Below are 23394 nucleotides of genomic sequence, written 5' to 3' on the forward strand. Positions count from 1 at the left end.
ACTACGAAAAGCACAATGCCATTCCGTTGTTACTATAGAACTTCCACTGCCATTTAGAAACAGCTACTTCATGAGTACTTCCAGGATTAAAACAACACTCAAGACAGAATTTTAATTAGGCCCACACCATGAGATAATTGTTCTTCTCTGGACTAAGGTGCCCTATACACTTGAGTTAAACAACCTACGTTCAAGCTAGTGAGAAGTTTAAAGTCAATTTTAATGACCTCTTCCTTTCAAATTTGCAGGAAAATCACAAAATTAAGGCTCTTCCCTAAAGGCTGTAGCTGGTTGGACGTCAAAAAAACCTTTACTGACAAAGCTTTTCAAAGCTTCTCTTTAAGCAAAGAGGCTTCCCCTTTCTACTTCACTACTTTCTTCCAAACAGACTGTCTACAAAAATAAAGTAGTACAAGGGAATGGTCAGCTAAACCATCCAATAAAAAGTGCATTTTTTTGCCAGTTTTTGCAGTTAGAGGAGTTTTCAATAACTATTTTTAATCATTAAGATGAGGACTTCTCATCATAACTGTGATCTAGACACTAAACCTTTAGTATCTCTTGCAGCTTTAATTCTAGACCATATCAGTAAAGACATTATTTGTTACACTAAAGTCTTTCCTAGCGCACAGAACAAGACTCCAATAATACACACTGTGTCACACAGATGCACAGAAGTCTACTGATACAATTCTCTCCAACTGCAGGTTCACATCCTGCAGTTGCTATTCCTTCACAGCATTTTTCCACAGATCTTTTTCTACCAATGCACAGATTATGCATCTATAAAAAGAAAAAAAATAAAGTGACTTGAGAGGAGGCAAGTGACTTTAAAATACATTTAAAAGCCTCTTTGTATACTGGCCTTTTTTGTTAAGGACAAACAACAGCCAGAGTAAAACAGAGAAACATGAACTGATCCTATTACTGTAAAGGTCAGGGACAGGAAACTCCTCAGGAAAAGGGGAACAGGAACGATTTTCTTTTTAAATGGGCAACTGTGTACAGGAAGAACAAAGTTCTTCCAGAAGATACTGGCAAAACACACAGGTGAAACAGGACCACAACAACACAGCAAGAAAACCTCCCACCACAATGAACGAACACGCAAGCATTTTTCAGAGCGAGGACCTATTTACGCATTCAGTTGTTTTGGTTTTTTTGTATTAGACTCCTGACATGGAAAGCAAGCACAGTTTAGAGATGTATTCACTACCGGCTTCCAGACCTTTCAGACTCCGATTTCTCTGAACAACCGCAGGTTTCATAACGCCTTGCGTGCACGCCTCCTCCCTTCGGTCGCCCGTAACTGCCCCTGCTGCTCGGAGGCGAGGGGGGCGAGTGCCGCAGGCGGCGCTGGGCAGGCAGGGTCCCCGCAGCCGCTCGGCGTCAGGACGCTGAGCCACCGCAGCCGAGCACTGCGCCGGCTCCGGCGGAAGAAGGCTTGGAGAGGAGTAAGTTTCCACAAGTTTTTGCGAACTGGAAGGGGGTGAAGCCTCGGAAGGAGGCCAAACAAAGAAAATGGGTTGCTATTAATCCACGCAAAGTCGGGGGCGGGGGGAGGACAGGACCAGCGAAACTGGAGTCGTGTGACCAGGGAAGGTGGAAGTATTTATTACCCCCGCAGTACATGAAGGGGGTGAGACGAGGGAAAGCGGCGACCTGGCACAGCGGTACTTGGAGAAAGAGTTTTCGTTTTCTTTTGGCAGGAGAAGACCTCAGGGTCTTCCACCGAACCACCGAGCCCCCGCGGGGCCGAGGCCACTCGCCCACCGGGAGGGAAGCGCCGAGGAGCCGCCGCTCTCGGGCCGCAGCCGGGGGCCGGGCCGGTAAGGGCCGGCGGCCGGGGGGTCGGGGGGGCCCCGTCAGGAGCGCGGCACCGGCGGCCTGGAAGGGAGGGGAGGGGAGGGGAGGGCCCGGCGGGCGCTGGCCCGGCCGCGGGGGTCGGGGCCCGCGGTGGCGGGCGGGCTCTCACCTCCAGGGTGGACACGGTGCTGGTGAAGAGGTCCTCGCCGTCCTCCAGCTCCTCGAAGTCGGCGGGCCGCGCCTCCCCCAGCGGCGGGGGCTCCCTCTCCGCCGCCATCTTCCCCTCCAGCCCGGCCGCCAGCCCCGGCCCCCCGCGCTCACGTGACGGCCGCACCGCCCCCTCCCGCCACGTGACTGAAGGGGGCCGGGAGGCAGCGGGAGCGTGCACCGCCCCGAGCGCGCGCAACCGCCGCCGGGTCGGGGGTGGGCGGGGGCGGGGGTGGCGGCGGCCGCGGCGGGGTCCCCTTCCCGGCGCACCGGGGCGGGGCGGCGGGGCGGCGGGGCCAGCCGGCAGGCCGGGCCCGTGCCGCCGTGAAATAGTTCCATGAAGTCGGTCGCTGGCCGCGGAACCCCGCGAAGTCTTCGTCCCACGAAGGCAGCGTCCACGCGTGTCTGGGTTTTAGGCGCCCGGCCCCGGCGCGGAGAGCTGGGTGTCCCGGGCGTCTCCCTGCTTGCAGCGGGGTGGCGTGGGTGCAGCCTTAGGTAGATGTGAGCCTGCGTCTTGGATGTGAAGTGTCTGCCGGGAATGAAGCCGGGGAAAGCTCCCGCTGGAGGAGAAGCTCCTTTCCCCCCCCGCTCCTCACCCTGCCGTTCCCAGCTTTTTTCCTCTAAAACATCGCGGGGCGTTTCACGTTGTGTTCCTTGCGCGAGGAGTCAGTACTGCGAGGCTGACACTTGCACCGTTGCAGCCCTCCACCGTGCCTTGCACCAGGGAGTTGGAAGGAAGTTCAAGAAATTTTGTTCTCTGTTTCATGTCAGTCGTTAAGAACTGTTTTTCTGTGAGGAAACTCCACTCATTACACTGCTTAAGATGAGATCTTCCTTAGGGAGTGAGGATTAGAAGTGTTATGCCCCACTCTTGTGGAGCAGTCGTTTAGTCGGGTGCAGTAGTATGCACAACCACTAAAGTAACGTCTCGTGCAAATAAAGTATTTGCAGGCCCATTCCCTAAGTTACTATTTCCAAATGGCTTTTCTTCCCCCCCCCCCCCCCCGCATTTGTGAGTTAGCTCACAAATTACATCAATGCTTCCAAAATTTTAAGTTACTATATTCATTTTGAAAAAGATCAAGTCAGATGTCAATGGTGTCTATATAGTAAGCATTACCAAGGATCCTTGATTTGAGCTTGAGCTGTTATTGTTGTTTCTGCTATATTGAAAACAAGTTTTAAAAAGTATGTTGATTTTCCATCTTGATGAAGTACAGGTTTCATCCACTCACCATGCTCGTGTGTTGTGAGGACTTTGTTAATGTTTGCTGTGTTGAAGTGTCTTTCTGAACTGCGTCCAATGGAGACAGCACTCTTCACGTAGGAAGAATGAGTCTGTTTCTACAGCCTATAAGCTCTTTGGGGCAAGGGTGGCACCTCTCTAGTGTTTGCAGAGTGCCTAGTAAAGACTAAATAGAAAGAATACGGTCTTACATAGTGTTTTCCTTTGGCCAGTTCCCAATCACATAATGAGAAAGTAGTAAATGTGTAAACAGAAATCCATGTTATCTTGGAAACAGGTAAGTGCCATGCATAATTTTATCTGCTGCTCAAGCTCAAGATGTAAGAAATTGTGGAGAGCTCTCTCCTCAGAGATGTGGACTTCTGAGTCAAGAGAGAATATCCCTTGTCCCTGCCAACACCTGAGGGCATTTCATGCCTCAGTGCTTTGAGTGAGACCTTGTACATCTCCCACTCAGGAGAGCTAAATTTGTGTTGAAGCTCGGGAACTCCAAGTTTCTGATTGCAAATGACAAAGAAGTTATCAAATAGAGGAGATTTATGAACAAAAGTTCCAACGAAAGTGACAATATCTCTTCTTAGATGTAGAGAAGTAGATGGAAAAGGAACAGCCAAGCTTTCCCGTATTTCCTCAGCACAGAAGAAGTTGTCCGCTAGTCTAGTAAAAGATGTATTTTGAGACGAACATAGCTATAATGTCACTGTTACTAGAAGCTGTAATAACTTGCTTGTCATTTACCAGGTTGGATAGCACTTTTAAGTTTCATGGAGATGTGACATTTTCCAGCATATCCATGTTTCCCTTTCCAGTACAAAACAAGAACAGTAGTGACGCTTAGGCTGTCTGCAGTGACTATGAGATGAAATATAATCTATTCACATTTTTACTCTATTCCTAAACTCAGCCCATTTCTGTTCAGTATATCTTTAAATAACATTCAAAGGTCTTTTTAAGATTTAAAAATGCAGAATAAGAAACTGAAAAAACCCTATTCAAAATATGCAAACATTTTCTACCCAGAAGTACATTTCTCTGGCATCTACATTTTTGTGGATGGCACCATCATTACATCCTTACTACCTTTCCAATTTCTTGTGGTATTCCTGTTCTGCTGTGCTGTTCCTGGAAGCTTTTCAAATAACTGGCATGTGCATGCTTTATCCAGAAATTAGGATTCAATCACCTCAGTAATAATTCTGTGTCCTTTGACATTATATGTTAAGATATCTCACCATAATTTTATTTGCTGTGATTAGAAAGATCATATGATATGTATTAAACTTTTTAGATTTCTGGCAAGTGTACTAATCTAGCATAGTACTTAGGTGTTTAATAGTTTTCCACTAGACTGACTAGTTTTCTGACTTCATCAAGATTCACATCCATGTCTTTAACACTTATGTGGCTAGACTGTAAATCAGGTCCCTGAAATACCTTGAAGTAGTCATCTATCACATCAACTGAGTATGCTACAGAAGCAGAATAAAATGAAGAGCAAACAGGATGGCAGTTGTAGTGTTGTTTTTTTTTTTCACTCATTACGAAAGGTATGTAAGGAGTTTAGCTTCTGTGATTCAAAGTAACATTGTATTTATAGGGTTTTTTTACTTACTTTTCCGATGCTTCTGATATCTGTGGCCACAGAAATCTATTACGCATATTTTTGTGGAAGAGGGGACAAGGAGTAATACAAAGGTAACTACAGGACCTGGATTTTTAACTAATTGAGATTTCAGTTTGAAAAACTGTGAATAGTAAATCTGGGTAGAAAAATAATTCAAAATAGAGAAAACCAATCAAGGAAATAAATTGGAAAACCATTAATGCTGCAGGAAAACTTAGGATGATTGCAAAAAGCCAATCACACATGAGATCGTGATGTGTTACTGCAAAAAACAAAACCTCAATTTAAAGACAAGCCTCATCCCTGTCAATGTGGGTATTAATATGTGTGTCATTCAACAAATACATAATAGCTGTCAACTCTACCTCATGCTACTAAGTCAGAATCTAAGGGAGAGGAGAGGAAGCTACCCACATATCCTAATGGAAACTGCAGCCACTCCTTCCTTTGCAGCCAATAAATCCACCTCTGTAATGCTACGTGAGAAGGATATTAAGGCTGCAAAGTCAAGAACTTGAACAGTAGAAACATCAAGGCTAAGTTTACACATGGAACTTGTTTTAGCCCTTTGTGTATACATGCTGTGCCTGCTTTAATTACCTGGTTACATCCTAACATTTCTATAGGAGCCCTCTTCCCAAGGAGCATTGACTGCACGGTTACAGACACTGTTTTTCCTTATTGTTTCCTAAGTTAGCTCTGTACTCATTTATTATAAGCAGTTCCAACCCTACTGTGAAGACAAAAAGATTCATTTCCTCACGAGCTTTTCTCTGAGGCTCATCACTACCAAATCTGAGCGCTTCACAGGCACTGATGAATTTTATCTTCAGAGTATTCCTGTGGGAGTATGTTGCCCATTACACAGGCAGTGAGCAGAGACTGAAAAATTAAAACCTAAAGTGTTTACTAATTTGGATGCCCAACCTGAGGCAGCTAGGATTTGTTTTTTTCTAGAATACCTAATATTTCAACAGTTTCTTCACCTAGGCAGCAAGCCTCAATATCACAGTACTAGCCTTACCTACACCCATTTTTAGGGGTGGACTTTTATTTCTTTCCTTCTCTATTCTGTCCCTTCCTTTCCTTTTGTCAGCCCTTGTCAGGTCCTATACTTTCTTTATGGGCCTTGAGAGAAGTTGAAAACCCTCCAAAAATGGTCATTTCTGGGTTTGGCCCACCAGCCAGCAGTTCCTCCAGGTCAATAGATCTGCTGCACAAAACTTTCACCGTACCTCTCCTGCTTCTGCCCACATCATCTGTGGGCTCTGCGAGCCTTTGCAGTGCAGCCCTTCAGAGGAGATATGGAAATCAAAAATGTCTTCTGCATAAACACTCTTGGGAGTTGTTATGCAATAAAAAACTTCCTTTTATCATGCAGAAACATGTTTCTCTGAGGAGTATAATCTTGTCAATTTTAAATGGCTTTTAAAAGGACCAATACAACAGTGTGAGGGCTCTGTGTCATTTCCCTAGTTCAGGCCGCAGATGTGCTGAAGCGTTGAAATAGTTACAACAAGTTATTTGGCTATGGGCAGTATACCGTTTATTACTTTGCTTGGATATACCTCTGTCCATCTGTCCAAAACCGATTAAATTAGATGCAAAATAAAGATGATGAAGTTCTAAGCAATGTGATTCAAGGTTTTGTAATCAAATAGGTCAGATTTTTGTAACTTCTTTGTGTCAGACTTCACCAACTCTATCTTATTATTGTGCTAATGTAATAGCCACTGCAATATCATGTCATTTTAACAACTGAAATATCAATGAAACTTAAAGACTAAGAAAAAGTTGTTTTGGAGAGAGTGATAGTGAGTTATACAGGCTCAAGGTCAGCCCCTGTGGTCTGGGTTTGCAGAGAGCCACAGGAGGTTATCTAGTCCGTTTGCTGGAAAATGTTTGTCAAACCTTTTCTTAAACATCTGCAATGATGAAGACCCCAAAACCTCTGCAGGCAAGCTGCTTTAGTGCTTTGCTGTCTAGCACCAGGAAAGATATTTGTCATGCCTAACCTAAAACTCTATTGCTGTCCTGTCAGTTATACAGTATGAGTTTGTAGCAGCATGGCAGTGTTTGGGTTCATTCAGTTTGTGATCATATTTAGAACTGATACTGGCCTCATTTTGTTTCTGTGAAGTGGTTTAGTCAGACTTTGGAGTAAAATCTCACATTCCCCGCTGAATGTTGTCTTTCTTTTTACTGACATTTACTCCAATCTGTTTTGACCATTTTGAATTCTCTTGCTATGCTACAGCTGTTTGGTATCACTTGCAAATAAAATATGCATTCTCTCTGTTCCATCACTGATGAGAATATTAAATCATATCAGGCCTATGGTAGACTACTGTCATCTTTCATTCAATGCATCCTTCCATAAAAATGGTAATCACTGAAAAATAGTCTTTGACTGTTTTCTAACCAGTTTTGTACCTACTCTATATTAGATTAACATATAATATTTCATTAGCTTCTTTATGAAAATGTCATAAAAGATAAATGTTTAAGAAATACGGAAGGAATGTTTCCTCACTAAGAGATATTGTAAGAAAATGGCTAAGTGCAGTTAGGGAACAACAACCACCAGAGTGCTTAGAACTAGAGTAGATGAATTTTGGAGATTTGATTTTTCCCATTTATAAAATACTAAAAAAGGAATAATGTGCTATTGTGTAGTGCCTGTGCTTGCACACAGCAGTAAAGCTCTGCAGTAAGCCAGCCTTCCTAAGAAAAATTACAAAACACAAATATTTACAAAATGTGTGCATTTGACACATGTGCCCACTCATCCAGTCAGCCAAATGAACATTACACTTCAGATCATGATGACTGTTCTTCTGTGAAACATATGCCATCTTTCCATTTGGGTATTTAACTGCATATTTTACAAAAAATTAATTTGTTCTGCCATCTTTATTTTATTCTTTGCCAGTGAGTGGTCAGTGTTTTCATTTATTAGAGAAAAATAATATTTATATATGTGAAAGAGACCGGTTCTTTTACCAGTTAGACACTTCATTTGCCTGTGAAGTTAGTCACAGGTACTGCCCTCAATCAATTAATGGAGTGGGAATGTCTGTTCCCCAGTTCATCGAATATTGCAGTATATTAAAATATAAAGCTCTAGTAGCATTAGCTGGGTATGTTTACACTGTTACAATAGTAAGATGGTGTAGAAGACTAGTAATTTTTTCCATCTTCATAAGTACTAATGGCAGGTGAGAACTAAGCAAGAAACATTGGTTACTGTGATATGCATTTATCTGCTATTGGGACTGTCCTCCACTGCTTACTCTTTACAAGAGAGAGAATGCCTTCCAGCAAAGCTTTGTTTTTATTTTGGCGCTACTAGCCCTAAATCTAAACCGGGCCATTGCAACTTGATGAGAGACACACAGCAACCGCTGAGATATCCTGATGTGCTTTGGGCTTCAGTCACCCATTCACTGACTGCCACTGACCCATTCACACCCATTCACTTCAGCCACCCATTCCGCACCTCAAATCCTGTGTTCAGTGTTGGGCCCCTCACTACAAGAGAGACATTGAGGTGCTGGAGCGTGTCCAGAGAAGGGCAACGAAGCTGGTGAAGGGTCTAGAGCACAAGTCTGATGAGGAGCGGCTGAGAGAACTGGGGTTGTTTAGCCTGGAGAAAAGGAGGCTGAGGGGAGACCTTATCGCTCTCTACAACTACCTGAAAGGAGGGTGTAGAGAGGTGGGGGTCGGTCTCTTCTCCCAGGTAACAAGTGATAGGATGAGAGGAAATGGCCTCAAGTTGCACCAGGGGAGGTTTAGACTGGATATTAGGAAATTTTACTTCACTGAAAGGGTTGTCAAGCATTGGAACAGGCTGCCCAGGGAAGTGGTTGAGTTGCCATCCCTGGAGGTATTTAAAAGACGTTTGGATGAGGTGCTTAGGGACATGGTGTAGTGGTGGTCTTGGTAGTGTTAGGTTTATGGTTGGACTCGATGATCTTAAAGGCCTTTTCCAACCTATACGATTCTGTGATTCTGTGATTCTGTGACTGCTGTCTCTCAAAGCTCATAAGGAGTTGTGTCCCAATACAGGAGTCATGCTGAAAACAAATGTAAGGATGATGTTAGCAGGTGGTAGACCTGAGGCATGCCTTGCCAAAGTAAAACCCATGCGTGTAAAAAGCCCCAGAATGATTGGAGGTGGGACAATACTTGTAAGAAGCATCATAGGCACTTGCCAGAAGCTAACTCTTCTTCAAGCATCTGCTTATAGCCACAGAGAGAAGCATAGTCTTAATCACATGAAAGAGAGCTAAGGTTCCTAAATGCTGAGTAATCATTTGTTCAACTACAGCCCAGTAAAATTTTTGGGTCATGTAACTGCAAGCCCATGGTCCATGACTAAGTCAATTTCATACATGTCTATAAATATAAACCTGTCTTGACCTGCTTTTCTACTTTCAGAGAATGTAGGGAAATCATGTAAGGTCTGCAGCTGGTACCATATGAGATATGAACGTTTGCAGCATTTTATTAGTCAATTTTAACTCATTTTATGAGGGATAAATTGTTATGAGATTTTTGATGACAAATCAATAAAGTCAACATCCATTTTTTACTATTCTCTAACTTGCTAGGATGTTCAGTTAGATATAGGAGCATTAGAAGCGATCAGTCTGCTTAAAGATTCATATGCAATCTTAGCTGCTGTCTGAGTGATATTTATAGCAATCCATTTCAGTGCATATTCTCTGACTACTTTTTTAGAGCTATCTGTTTATATTGATGTTTTGAGTTGTTTTCATTCTTTCATCCAAAACTGGACAATACAAGGGTACCTAGAAAAACAGAACAGTGCGGGGAAGGAGGCAGGACCTTCGGCACAGTGTCAGAGATGAATAAGTGCACAGTCTCTGTTGGTGCCATCCCTGTGTGGCATATCAAGAGTTACCATTTGAAAATCCCTCCGGTCAGATAAAAGGTTTCATGTAGCTATTATGCAATTTTTTTTAAACGGATTCCAAGTTTCTTCAACTGTAGACCATTTTCTTTTCCTCATCTGGGAGACAGGGTCAGAAGTGATCCTCTTTTTCTGCAGCTAGTTTCTGGTACTGCATTAGGAACTGCTCAGAAATGCCTCCTAACTCTTACCATCACTGCTTCACCAGGGGAGAATTTAACATTACCATTTATTTTTATCTCATTTCTCCAGGGAAAAATTAATCTAGTGAGAACATTAGAGTCAGAACCATAATGAAAACAGTTTTGGGGAAAAAAAACAGCAATCCATTTCCAAGTGTCCATTTTTAGATGAAAAAAAAAAATCACCTGCTGAAAGCACACACTTTGTTAAAAAAATCCTGTAACCAGAGCTGCATCTCAGTGTATGTCTTTCAGCCAGCAGTACTATCTCCATCTAGTGTAGGACTTAGTAAGGTGAGAACTCAGAATAGTTTTGTGTTATCACTTGGTAGGCAAAGAAAGTTTATATGGTCTTTCTCTTTCAAAGAGTTACAATTCTCAAGCTAATCTTAGTTTATAAGATTTGAGGAGGGAGTAGGGGAGAATGTGAATGAAGAGGAAGCTTTTTGCACGTGTGAGAAACTTACAGAGAATCATGGCAAAAGCTTGAAGGTAGAGAAGATGGCAGTATGGAAGAAAATGGAAGTGACATGCAGCAAAAATTGGTGTAATCGCCTCTCCAGTTCACCACCATAAACAAAAACCTTGGGAGCACCGTATTGTTCTGCCAAGTCTTGAGCCTGTGGGAAGGAAGCTTATTTTCCTGCTTGCTTGGCACAAAGCAGAGGCTGTGATACTTACATACAGCAGCCTACTCCCGTGCTGTGGGATCACAGTGATGGGGGCCTTGCAATAACCTAAGGTGGCTGAGAGTTTTCAGTTGTTACCGTAGGAACAAACACAGGTTTTACTGATCACAGGATTTTTCTGACAGAAGATCTGCATTCTTAAAACGTTAAACTATAGGGCTGAATTAAACTAATTCATCCATTTATAAAATGTGCATAAAAGGCAAGGGCGACATTGCAACTAGTTCTTTGGGATTGATAAGGAACAATATTTGTTATTTATACTCCAGACACTGGAGACAATGTATTTTGTATGGTCTCATGACTTTGAAGCCATTGCTAGGGAGTTGCCAAGAGGGCAACTCCCTCTTGTGGGGGGGTCAGCATTTTGGGTTCCATCCATTCCTCTGCTGCAATTACACATGTGCAAAAGGAGGGAGGTGTTGCATCTGCTCTTATATAGGTGTTCAGCGCTTGAAAATAGTTTGCCCTTCTCAGCTTGCTCTGTGTGTTGTTTTGAGGTAATTCGCTTTGATTTTCAAGCAGAAAGTAAGAGAATGGAAATCTGCTCTCCGAGACCACTGTTGGAATTTTAAGAAAGTGCATATCCAACACATAGCTCCAAAACCTTGCACTTCAATTCTCCCTTAGCATATTCATATGCATTTTGGGTACAATTTACCCCTCATAACTTTAGCTGGCTAAAAGGCAGGAATCTAGTCTAAGCTATTCAGCTTAATTTGTAGGCTACAAAAGGAGACAGTCAAACGAAAAGATGCTTTCTCTAGAATCCTGCCTGTCTTTAACTGTCATGCTGGGATGGATTGCCTGATGAGTGCCTATTTCCATTGCCTAGAGAGGATGCTTATACAAATACATAGATAGATGCTTGACTTTAGGGCAACTGCAGTTAGGTGAGAAAATCTCACGCAGCAAAGCATATGCATAAACTCTCTAAGTTATTGAGCCTTAATCTTAAATGTGGCTTGTTGGCTGATTATGGTATTTATCATCATAAAAATTATAAAGTGGCTGTAGAATTAACCTGACTCAAAATACTATTAATAATACTCAATCCAAAATTAGTCTGAGAAAAAATTATTTCCCTCCCCTCCAGACACACTGGCACATGTACTGCTGCTGTTTTAAAAAAAACAGAGTCCTAAAATTAAAGAAAACAAAAAACGCACTCAGACTTAAAAATATCTCTCAAAATGTTTGCATTTGCATGGATTAAGAGAGCTAGACGCCAGAAAAAGTTGTTTCAAATGTCTCCAGTCATTTTTTTCAGAGCAAAATCTACAATCCACTGAGATTTTTTTCTCACTTTGTGAACATATAAGATAAGGGCATGTGAAAGCAGTTTTTCACTGAAAATTGCACAGTCAGTATGCATGAACAAGTATTTGCTTTATTTCAAAGTTCCACAGCCCAAATGCAGCTGTAATTTGCATCATTTACAATTTTGCTGTAAACTGACTTGGGGCATCTGTCTACATTATAGCCAGGCCAGGCAAAAGATAAGTAGGAAAAATGAAAAACTTCTAACATAATCGATTTCCACCAAATAGCACTGTCTCTGGCCGTTATAACAATTAGTTTATCAATTTAATGTTGATTATGGCTTTCCCAATAAGTAACAGGAAAGCTTGCAAATAGCCACTGAACAGCAGTGCAGAAGAAGAGTCTGACACTGTTGCCACTAGAGCCAATACTGTATCTAATGCATATATTTGTTTTTCTTTAGGATATTTTCAGATATGTTAAGCCAAAATCTGGCTTTACAACATTGTCCTTCTTTGACAAATTTTATTTCACTATGCTCCAGCTAAACTTATCCTGTGGAGGCGTAAGTTCGGGCTTGGAAAATCTATTTCCTTCAAGTTGTTGCTTCAAGTGATAACAGATGCTAAACACAGAGTAAGAAAAAAAGCTAAACTCTCAAGAGCATTGAGAAAGCAATCAACATATTGTCTAAAGAAGTTAATAATCACAATTTCAAATTTCTTCATAAGAAAACTGCTTCAAGAGCTCGGGGAAGTCCTTAGAGGAGCATGGAGTCATAAAATAGTGAGGAATCCATTGATAGAGATGGGAGCTTCAGAAACAAACCGTTGAGATTCACTTGATGTCTTAGAAGGGATTTTTTGAGTGCTTGATCTGCATAAACTAGAAATTTAACTACAGAAAAGTGCATGTGCTTTTCTAATCTTCTATTTATCTAGTTTATGTTGTATCCTACAGCATATTTTCTTTGCTTTTATTAACCTAGTGTTGTGTATGTCAAAAACCAGAGCATCAAGCATCTCATTTCAATACTGTAGGTTACAAATATGATTCTGCCAGTAAGTTAATTAGTGAAATCACTGAACCTGTTCAGGATAAATTTAGTATGAACCTAAAGTGATACTAATGAAATTCTGCATGAGCATCCCTGAGTGGGATGGGGATGGCATTCCCATGGTGGGATTGTTTTAACTTCACCTAACCAGTCCTCCTTAAAAAACCTAGCACTCCCGTAAGGAGGGACTTTCTATCCTAGGCACGTTTTCCCTTTCAGATAAAAGACAGATTGTAAAGAGCTTTGTCTTACCTAATTTTAAGTGTGATATTAACTTGCTTCTAATGTAAGCATCATCATTTCTACGTTCCCTGTTTAGCTGGCAGGAGATACACACCTTCAGAGAGCAATTCCAATTTACTCTAGATCACGCCCACTTATCTCCCTTATCTCTTTCTATTGACCATACAGGAAACCTATAGCAAGTCTTACCTTGGCATTTACCTTGGGCAACTCAGGTGGATGTCCTCTTTGACACAAGCTATCTTTTAGCTATTTTGACTTTGATCTTTTAGATACAAAATATGTAGATCTACATGGAAAAAGCCACTATAAAACAATACATAGAGAGTGGAAGTGTGGGGAGATAGAGTATATATATATCACTGTATATAGATAGAGTATTTATATATATAGATATCTAGTGTATATATATAATATATAAGACTATATATATACTCCGTACTCTCTCTCTCTCCTCTATATAGACTATAGTCTCTCTATAAATACTCTCTATCTATCTATATATTCTCTCTCTATATACAGACTATATATCTATCTATCAGTGTGTGTATATATATATATCAGTGTGTATATATATATATCAGTCAAAAGTTTGGGAAGCAAATTTTTTAGTGTATAACAAAAAAAGTTTGTTTGTCCTGGAGATCACTAAGTTCTCTTCCTGTGGCTGCTAGTATACTGGCACATTAATATAAGGACAGTGGACCGGTATCTCAGTTCCTCCTTCTTGTTTGCAGTTCTACAGATTAACATGGAACAAGAAAGAGCAGTCTCCCACTTCCTGCCTGATGCTAGGAATATAGATCGTAAACAGCTGACAAGCTGATTTGTCCAGAACAACAAACACAAGCAGTCCATGGAATTAATTATTTCAAGATACTTGAGCTCTTTGAATTATTTTGAATAATTTCCTCCAACAAACATACCCACCTTCCTCTTCATAAACCAATTCAGTTTCTACAAAATATGTGCTGTTTTGAAGCATTTGTTTTCAAAAGATGTTCAGATTTGTGGTGTTTCAAAGCTACATTTTCGCAGCTGCTCACCTGGCTGTCCATAGTTGCTGACTGCTCACTGCAGTGGACCTGCCTGCGGTGCTGGTGGGAGCGATTGCTGTCAGAAGGCATCAGATGAACAGCCAAACCAGTAAGATCAACATGCTGGGAACTGCTTGGTGGCAACGGGCAGTTCAAGGTGTGGGCTGGGAGCAGTACCTGCTCTGTGCAGATGGGTCACCTGGCTCTTCCCAAAAGTCTGGCCCAGTTCCCTCTGTGCTAGCAGAGGATGCGAATGTGCTCTGCTTTTTGTTGCCCTGTCCTATGGGAGGTTATTGCTGCACTGGTCCTCCAACTGACCAGCTGAGATGAGCAGCCAGAAGTGATTTTGCCAGCCCAGGCAGGATCCAGCTGGGTTTGCAGTCTGAACAAGCCTGGCTGATTTTGTCCCAGGTGGCCTGGAAACAACTCCCACGTACTTGGTGACAGAAACACAGGACTAAAAATATTAAATAGGTCTTGCATGGCAAATAAGTAATGAATAGCACGTGTGAGAAGTGGTGAAGAAAACATGATGGTTTTGGAACAATAGTTAAGAACTAAGTTTCATGTTTAGAGAATATTTATTTTGTCATATCCAATGATTGAACTATTATTCAGTTGCAGTATTTTTTGATCTATAAAAAGTAAATAAATCTGGTTCAGTACAAGAATCTGAATGTAGACATGGTGGTTCAAACCTTGAGAAAGGCTTAGACATTTCATATGGTGCAGTGTCACCTGTAGTTAAACTAAGTTAAATATTTATAAGGTTAATTAATCTTCATGTTTTAAAATAGAAATGATCTGCTTCTTGACGTGTGGAAGACTTACCCTATATGCATTTTATTATGTGGGAGGAGAAATTTTTTAGTGGTTGAGATAGGACCATAGTTCTGCTTTGTTGTGGTGATTTCTCTGTTCCTACATTTGGCTAAGTTTTGTCAGCAGCATAGATAGAAAGGCAGAGCATCCAACTCTGAATTGCACAGGCGTGCAGTGAGACCGGCAATGGTCTGCATGCTTTTAGTTATCTAAAAATTTACCTCATGTACCCAAGATCATTGAGGTACCTGTTTCCTAATGAGATCAAAAGAGTCAAAAGCAAGATTGAAGACACTTGCGTACCTGTATGAGTTGAGCTTTAGTTGTTCTTTGGCTTTTACCTAAACACTCCAGAGATTTCCTAAAAGTGCACACTGCCGTGCTAGTGACAGGCATCTGCTGGGAAGGTGCCTGCCTCCATCAAGGAATAAATCCACTTGGGGCTGTCAGTGCAGTAGGAGTCACAACCAGAGTAAGCAGCTGCCTCGTCAATGCTGTCCAGAGCAGAGGAGATGTCCCATCCCCTCCCTGGATGACAGGGCTGGTATCGTGGAGCAGGAGAGGATGAAGCACATCCTGTGCAGCGAAAGGACACGGTCTGCCCCCGCAGGAGAGGGTGCAAGTGCCTGTAGGTGGGTGGTCCAGAAACAGACTTTGGGGCAGTCTGCATGGTCCCCACCATCACCGCTGTCCCTGACAGCATGTTAACAGGAGTATACATCTGGCAGCTACTGTTTATGCATTTTGTGACCCTGGTATGTGCCCCAGCATTTACTGTCATCGGGCCAGTCTGCATGCCAGGCTGACTTCTGTGTACCTATTCATCAAGGAAGGGCTGAAAAAATTATGCTGGCACATCCTTTTTCTGGAGCAGGCTGCTCATGCAGCAGGGCTTTTCCCAGAGGCAACATTATCTGAAGAACTGGTGAAGACTGGGAGGACTGGGAGAAATGCAAGCACAGTGCTGGCGCCAATGCTTTTGCACAGCTGTTTAGGCAGCAGGAATCTGTGAAGACAGATGTTTGCTGTGCTGTCTGATACAGGTTGCCAGGTCCAGGCACCGACTGGTCATGGAGAAAGGATGAGGAACACTGAATATCTCTCAAAGAACTGGATCCAACCCCTTCTCAGCACTCTTCCCCCTCCAGGCTGTGGTCCTTACTGTGTCTAGCAGTGGTCCTTACATCCTTTCACTGGCTACAGCGGAGGGGGGGGTCTGAGGGAGGGTGGTGTATCTTGAGGCACTGTGTATCCTCTCCCCTGTATTTGTGGCATACTGAGGAGCATTCAGCTGGAGCATTCAGGAGGTACCTTGAAAGCTGGCAATGAGAACATAGGCAGGTATATAAAGGCATGGCCATTTGCTTAGTTTTTCCGCATGCCCTGAGACAATGTGGGATTCAGGGTAGAATTAAAAGTATTTAATATAGATCATTTTTCAGTATGATCTAAGCAATTTATGCATACTGAGTCAAGATCATGTTTAGTGTAACCCATTTGAATATTACATGGGATAAATTCCTTTAAATTTTTTTTCAGGGGCTTGTACATTTTTACTTAAGCCTTTTAAAACATGGAGGAAATTAAAGTCTTCTCTGAGGTTCTGATGGATGAAAAACTTAAATGGTGACATTGTACTGCTTATTAGATCCAAGCATTAGAATATCCAAATTAAATCAAATGGAAAACATTAGTGGATTTGTAATTATGACTTCAGTATGATGGGAATGCATTGTGGGTTTTCTGGTTTAGAGAGCAAATGTTATTTAGAAGCCACTTCTCTTAAAAAATCATGAACATAAACCATCAGCCTTAGGAAATTCCCATACTGTTATTTAACCAGAAGTATAAAACAATGAAGCTAATGCTATTTTGGACTAGTGAGCTTTTTGTTCTCTTATGACAACTCTAAACTATTGCCAAGAATATATTTCTCTTTGCTAAGCCAGTATGTTGACATGGAACCTATTATTTTAGATGAGCATGTTACTTCTGGAAAAATTCTTTGGTCTCAGTCAAAGGATTTTGTATTTTTTCTTCCTCAAAGAAAAACAATGCATTGGATTTCATTTTTCCCAGACATGTCAAAGGTGGCATAAGCAGCATGTTACTTTATGAATTCAGTAAATTAAGAGACTTCCTTTTCTAATACAGGTGTTTAAACTACACTTGGAAACAGTTTATACCCAGAACATACTTCAAGGTTGCCACTCATGTCCTCATTTCCATATTCTCAGACTTTCTTTTAAAATTTATGGTCTAAAATAGTCCTTTTCTTGTGAGATCACAGAGTATTTTGTGTTACATTTGGAGCTAGGTAGACTCCCTCTGGTGGCTAACTTCAAACCTCAACTGTCCAGGGACTACCATTTCTCTAGGTTAAGTAGCTACATTGGTAGAGAACTATGTGCATCAAAACTTACTGTGAAAGTGATGTGACGGGAGCCTGTCTTCATGCTTCTTTACGAAGTGGGTACCAAATTCAGTCATAAAAGTCACAGAGATGTGCACCAGAAAAGCATCATAAAACCTATGCACCAGTTAGCTGGATAAAAAATGCTTCACACATTGTCCATCTGAGAAGATGGGGAATATATGAACAAAAAAGGAATAAAAAATGGCTTGCAATATTGACAAATGCTCATCTACTCAATCAAAGCCATTGCACATCAGCGACTGGCAACCCTAAGTAGTTTGTTGTCTTTAGAAAAAACATTTCACTTGATAGCTTTGAGTAATTACTGTAATATGCATTTTCAAAGACACATCTGCTTCCCAGAGAAGCTATCTGAAAGTGATGGGAAGTGGCAGCAAGTTGTTGTGTCATCCATCTACCACAACAGGCAGTCAACAAGCCATATCAAAAAGAAATAGTCAGTGCTTCATAGCCAATATGCAAAGACATTGTAAGCTGATACCACAGGTATCTCTTCCAGGTCAGTCCTTTCAATCGTGATTTAGTTGATGAAACAGATTCAGACTTAAAAAATTTGTAGATGCTTTATAGATAAGTGAGAAGAGCTGAAAGACAATTAAATTCTGAAATTAAAGAACTTGAGAATTGTCCATTAGAATTTGAAAAAAATGAGTATATCACATCCAGGAAGCAAATATGAAATGCACAAATAGAAAACAAGGACTAACCGGTGAGGAAACAAAACTGCATCAGGAAACTGAGAGCGTAGAGCAGACCACAAGCTGATCCTGAGGGCATCACCTGCAAAACAGGGATTTTCATTCTGGGAATATTAACAGGAGCATTTTATGTAAGGCATGAGAGACAGATTGGTTTTTTTTTTTTTACTCAACTCAATGCTCAGGACCCAGGTCAAGAATATTGCGTCTGCAGAGCACAATAAGAAAAATGTAGACAAACTAAAATGGACAGCAACAAGAAGGATAAGAGGTTAGATAACATGATCTGTGAGGAAAAGCTGAGAAAACAATGAGGGATGTGATACGATTTTAACATATGGGAAGTTCTAAAGAATGGTGTAAAGAAAAGTGACGGTGAACCATTCTGCATTTCCTTCACAATATGGCAAGAAGTAAAGGCTTATTTGCGTATGAGAAAGTTTTGGGCAGATAATAAGAAAACTTTCTAATACATGTGGAGTTGATTATGTGTGGATCAACTCTTTCATGAGACACTACACAGTAGTCTGAACAATGTCTTTCAAGCATGGTCTATGTATAAGTGATCTTAGTCAGAACAGGGGAGCAGATTGGGTCACTTTCTTTCTTCTAGGTTGCAGGGTGGCATCTGTTACCTCTGGACCTACACAGCTTCTGTAGACTGATTCCTTTTGCTCAGTTTTAGACCGTAGCCATAAATGCAAGAACAAGCACTGGATTCTCTCATTGCATTGGAGAAACCCATGTTTTATGGAGTGTTGAAAAGGGCTTATCAAGAGGTGCAGAATTAAACTCTCATTTTTTCTTGCCTCAGAGTTTTCTTGAAAAAGGTGACTAGTGTGTAAAGCTTGTGTAAAACTTATTTGTTATGTTTGGCATCTGCTGCCACTGAATGGTACCAGGGAGTCTGGATCTGTTGTTTTTCCTCCTTCATCCACACTTCACATATTTTTTTCAACTTTATTTATATCTGAAAAAGAAGCCACAGGGGATTTTTTAAAAGGGAAGCATCCAACACAAACAAGTGCTCCAATTCACGTGAAGCAAGATAGTAATCCTGAAACATAAACTAAAATCACTTAGACCATTCTGTCACAATATAAATCCTGTATACAGTATTTTCTTAAGAATTCTTTAAAAAAATGATCTTGTCTCTCACATTTGTTCAACCCGATCAGTTATTTTTGTCAGTTACGTATCTGTCTGTGATAACTTTCTGCCTTATCATGGGATCGTAGGAGATGGAGTTGGAATGGACCTCAAGAAATTTCTGGTTCATCCCACTGCCTTATGCTCATCTGTCTCCTATCTGACAAAATCCACAGATCCATTTTTAGAACATACAATCTTTTGTTTTTCATTCTAATTTTTGGAACAAGCTGAGATGAAAATTTCAAGGTAGAGGGAAAAATACTGCATGCCTAAACAGAACCTGGGACAATATCATGATCCTCCCTGCCTGCCTTCTGGCATTTTGCTCTGTTAACTATGTGTTTTGTTTTCCTTTTCCTCCTTGTGCTATTTTACAGCTTATTTTTCTAGAATTGTTGCTTTCTAGCTTCTGTCTTTCCTTTGCCCTTATTTCCTCTGTTATCTTCACAGATGATGGTGCAAAGAGAACTGAATGAAACGACTTGCTATAGAAGAGCCATCAGCAGCACGGTATCTTTCCACTGAAGAAAATGGAAATGCAATAAGCACAGAAATGATGCTGGTAATTGTTGATAATCATCTCAAGACTTTCCCAGTACATTTTTCCCTACTCTGATTGCATTTATGTTGTGATCTGGACATGCCACATAAGGACACAATGATTACTCTGTGTTGCATCCAAGCAGCTCTTTCCCGTCCTCGGTTCTCTGGCAGCTGCTTGTTGTTTCCCCTGGACATCAGATTCCCTTCTCCACTCTTTCAGTATGGACCTGATGCCAGCAATGTGACTGAAAGCCAGGCCAAAAGTCATGGCTGACCTCCCATCTGGGTACTTCTTACGGGAATCTGATCTGTTGGAAAAATCCTCCCAGTGAAAAATCCAACTTGTTTCTTGGAAGGTGCTCACACACTCAATGTAAACCTGAAGGCAGGAAATAACTCTGTAAAACAGAATGTTTTTTAAAATTAATGAAAACTGCTTGGAGAATAGAATCCCATTTTTCTAAACTCCATGATGATGCAGTACAGGCTATCCATGTGTTACCAAAACTGTTTAGATACACAAAAGTTGGTTTTCAATAATGTAAATTCTTGCAGAGTTTTTTGTAATCAGTTTTCAACCTCCTTTGTGATTTTTTTTTCTCTCTTACTCTCTTTCAGTAATTATCACTACATCTGCATTGTTCTGCAGCTAGTGCCATTGCCAGGTTAGGGACCAGCTGGGAGAACCGATGACAGCCTGTGCTCCAGATGACCTGCCGTCCTTTCCAGTGTTGTTCTGGAATGGATCCCCAAGGCTAGCAGCTGGATTGTGAAACTCCAGTTTATAAATCATGATTTAAAATGGAAAAGAAGAAAAAAAAGTCTAGGCACAAAGAAGAAATGTCAAGCACTGGGTTATTTATAACATAACTCATTAGGCTTGGGCCTTTATGTTTAATTTTATACTCTATTTGCAAGAAAAAGAATTAAAATAGTTGAGATGCATTTTGTATTTCTGAATGACTGATAGCAAAGATTCATTTGCCCTGAAAACAGGGAACAAGAGAGAGCTTAGTGCACATATAGTAACTTGCAACGTGACAATTGCTCGTATAAATGGAAGATCTATGTTGATCTGCTCTGAGCCATTGTGTGGGTGACATCCATGCATTTCAGTGAGGATCCTGGGAAATCCCCCCAAAATATTGGGACTTATGCAAGGTACCTTTCTTTTCTGTAGGTAAGAAAAGTGAGCTGCAGTATCAGGGAACTCCAATAGTTACAAGAAAGAAAGCATGTAGGTCCTTGGAGACAAATTGGAAAAAATGAAAATGTTTTGTATTTCCCTGATTTAAAAAATTCACAGGAATTCTCTTTATATGCAGGGCCTCCCGTCATTCCTAGGAGGTAGATCTGTTTCAGAGCTGTTAGCCAGCTTTGATGCTAGGAAAGGATTCTCACCAGTCTTATACTGTCTCCACAACATCCATCCCAAAAGGTCTATTAATGTATGTGCTAAAACAGAGATGAAGATGAGAAGAGGAGTCTAAGGCTCCACTGATGAAAGTAATGAGCTAGTTCATCAGAGAGCAGCTAGAATCATAATTTTTAGTGAGTTTTTCTCTAAGAAGCACTGTGAGTTGAAATGGCCTATACTCAGGACATTTACACCACCAGTGCCTATGAATCAAGATTTAGTTCACTGATGTTAGAATTAAAGTTCAGTTAGGAGAATACCTCTGTCATCCTCTTATAGGACACCATGGCAAAGTAGATAAACTTGATATATTTTATGTTATACAAAGAGTAGCAATCTCCAAGAATTCATTAATTGATGGCCTAAAGGCTATGAAGAAAAACATTACATTGTAATTCCCAGAGCAACAGCTGAGGTTATGATTGTGCAAAAAATAAATTCAGTGAAGTCCAAAACTAATGTCAGATTTGGCTTTCATGAGCTGATTTTCCCCAGCCACATTCTCACCTCAGTTTGGGTTTATTTTTCCAACTCTTTGAGCATGACATCTCTTTGCATGGCTTTAAGAGTTACGAAACACAGAAGGGACTCAGGAGGGACCTGTAGGCTGTGTCCTGCCACATCTACCATGTGATATATGGGAGACCCGTTTCTTAAACTGGTTGGATCCCAGCTCACTAGGGAATTCAGAAGTGCCTGGATGACTCTAGTAGCATTGAAGCTAGTCTCCTTTCGTTCTTGCAAGACCATCATAAGGTGAAGTAATCGGATGCTTCTTGTTATTGTTTAACAGCATCCCAAGTGTCTGGTAGTAAAGGTTGTGAAAACTGGGAGCATACACAACTTTTTTCTTACCTTACTTGCTTTAGCTGTATGTGGCTTTATCCCTGACTCTTACTATCTGTAAGATTTTTTTATCAGAGCGAATCCTAAATCCTTCACTTACCCTTTGATTTGTGAAAGCACTACAGAGTCAAATATTCTGCTTTCATTTCATTTATGAGGAAGAAGACTTGGACTGCATTTTGCACTATGAAATTTTGTGACCTCAGATCAAGAGATCAGGCAAGCACATGCAAACCATATTAATGCCCTGTAAAACACAAAGAGAAAAGAGTACGTTAACAAATAGGGAAGATCTGTTCAGGCAAAATGAAATAATGCAGTGCTTTCCTGGGAGAATAATAGTAAGCACTGTCTGAATATTAATTAGCAGAACTAAAGCAAAAAAATTACAGTATAGGTGGAACAAAGGGATATTTACCACAGGAGTACTGTAGGGCCTGCTGAATGAGTACACATACAGTACTTTCTGATTCTAAGCTGGTATGTGTGTTAAGAGTTAGTGACTTTCTGCAAGTAAGCCCATTAAGTAAATAAATCTATGGTTACTACCTACAGCATATATATTTCGTAAGAACAGATCTCTGAACTGTCCTATCTATGTAACCTGCCCTGTGGATTATAAAAAGGCAGCGCATACATGGTCGTTTATGGCAGTTGGCATGAAAGCAGCACATTTGTCATGTCACTAGATGGTCACCTGCCAAACGTTGCCCACATCCTGTTATCTGCTCATGTGTCGATAATATACTTATCCTGGTTGTCTACAGTTAAATGAGGTTTCCAGGGAGTATAGCACTGTTTATATGCTATGAAAACACTGAAAGGGAATTTGGGTGCAGTGGAAGGAGGTGAATGTATACTTTTAAACTTTCTAAGTCATTCAAGCCTAATAATGTCAATAAACCACACTAATTATTTAAACAAAAGGACCTGCAGATAAGATGAGAGCTCAGACACTGGGCCACATCTAAAACATGGAGCTGCCTAACAAGATTAGTATCTTTATACATGTTCCATCTTACTCTGTATAAATATCTTCTACGTGGTAATGTTGTTTGCCACACAAGAAATGAACCTGTTAAAACTCAAGAAAACCATCCAATGCCTGGAATTGTGCAGATGTATTTAATAAGGGCTGTACATTCCCGTAGTGAGAAACTCAGAGTAATACCCTAAGATGTTCCCAAAA

The 23394-nt window shown here is 41.0% G+C and overlaps 1 protein-coding gene and 1 long non-coding RNA gene across 2 annotated transcripts in view; one reads left to right on the forward strand and one right to left on the reverse strand.

The window, feature by feature from the left end:
- SNX2 (sorting nexin 2) overlaps window positions 1–2131 on the reverse strand; it is a 34438-nt gene extending 32307 nt beyond the window's left edge. Inside the window, exon 1 of the mRNA XM_072860413.1 lies at window positions 1976–2131. Within this exon, the coding sequence (XP_072716514.1) occupies window positions 1976–2083 (108 nt within the window). The 5' untranslated portion in view covers window positions 2084–2131. The remainder of the gene's footprint in view (window positions 1–1975) is intronic.
- On the forward strand, window positions 1305–21642 carry LOC140651210 (uncharacterized). Its single transcript, XR_012042303.1, has 4 exons — window positions 1305–1458; window positions 1710–1829; window positions 19850–19961; window positions 20561–21642. It is a non-coding gene; the product is annotated as an uncharacterized lncRNA (long non-coding RNA).
- The last annotated feature ends 1752 nt before the right edge of the window (window positions 21643–23394 follow it).

This window comes from Ciconia boyciana, chromosome 4, assembly GCF_034638445.1.
Source record: "Ciconia boyciana chromosome 4, ASM3463844v1, whole genome shotgun sequence".
In the NCBI taxonomy this organism is placed as follows: Eukaryota; Metazoa; Chordata; class Aves; order Ciconiiformes; family Ciconiidae; genus Ciconia; species Ciconia boyciana.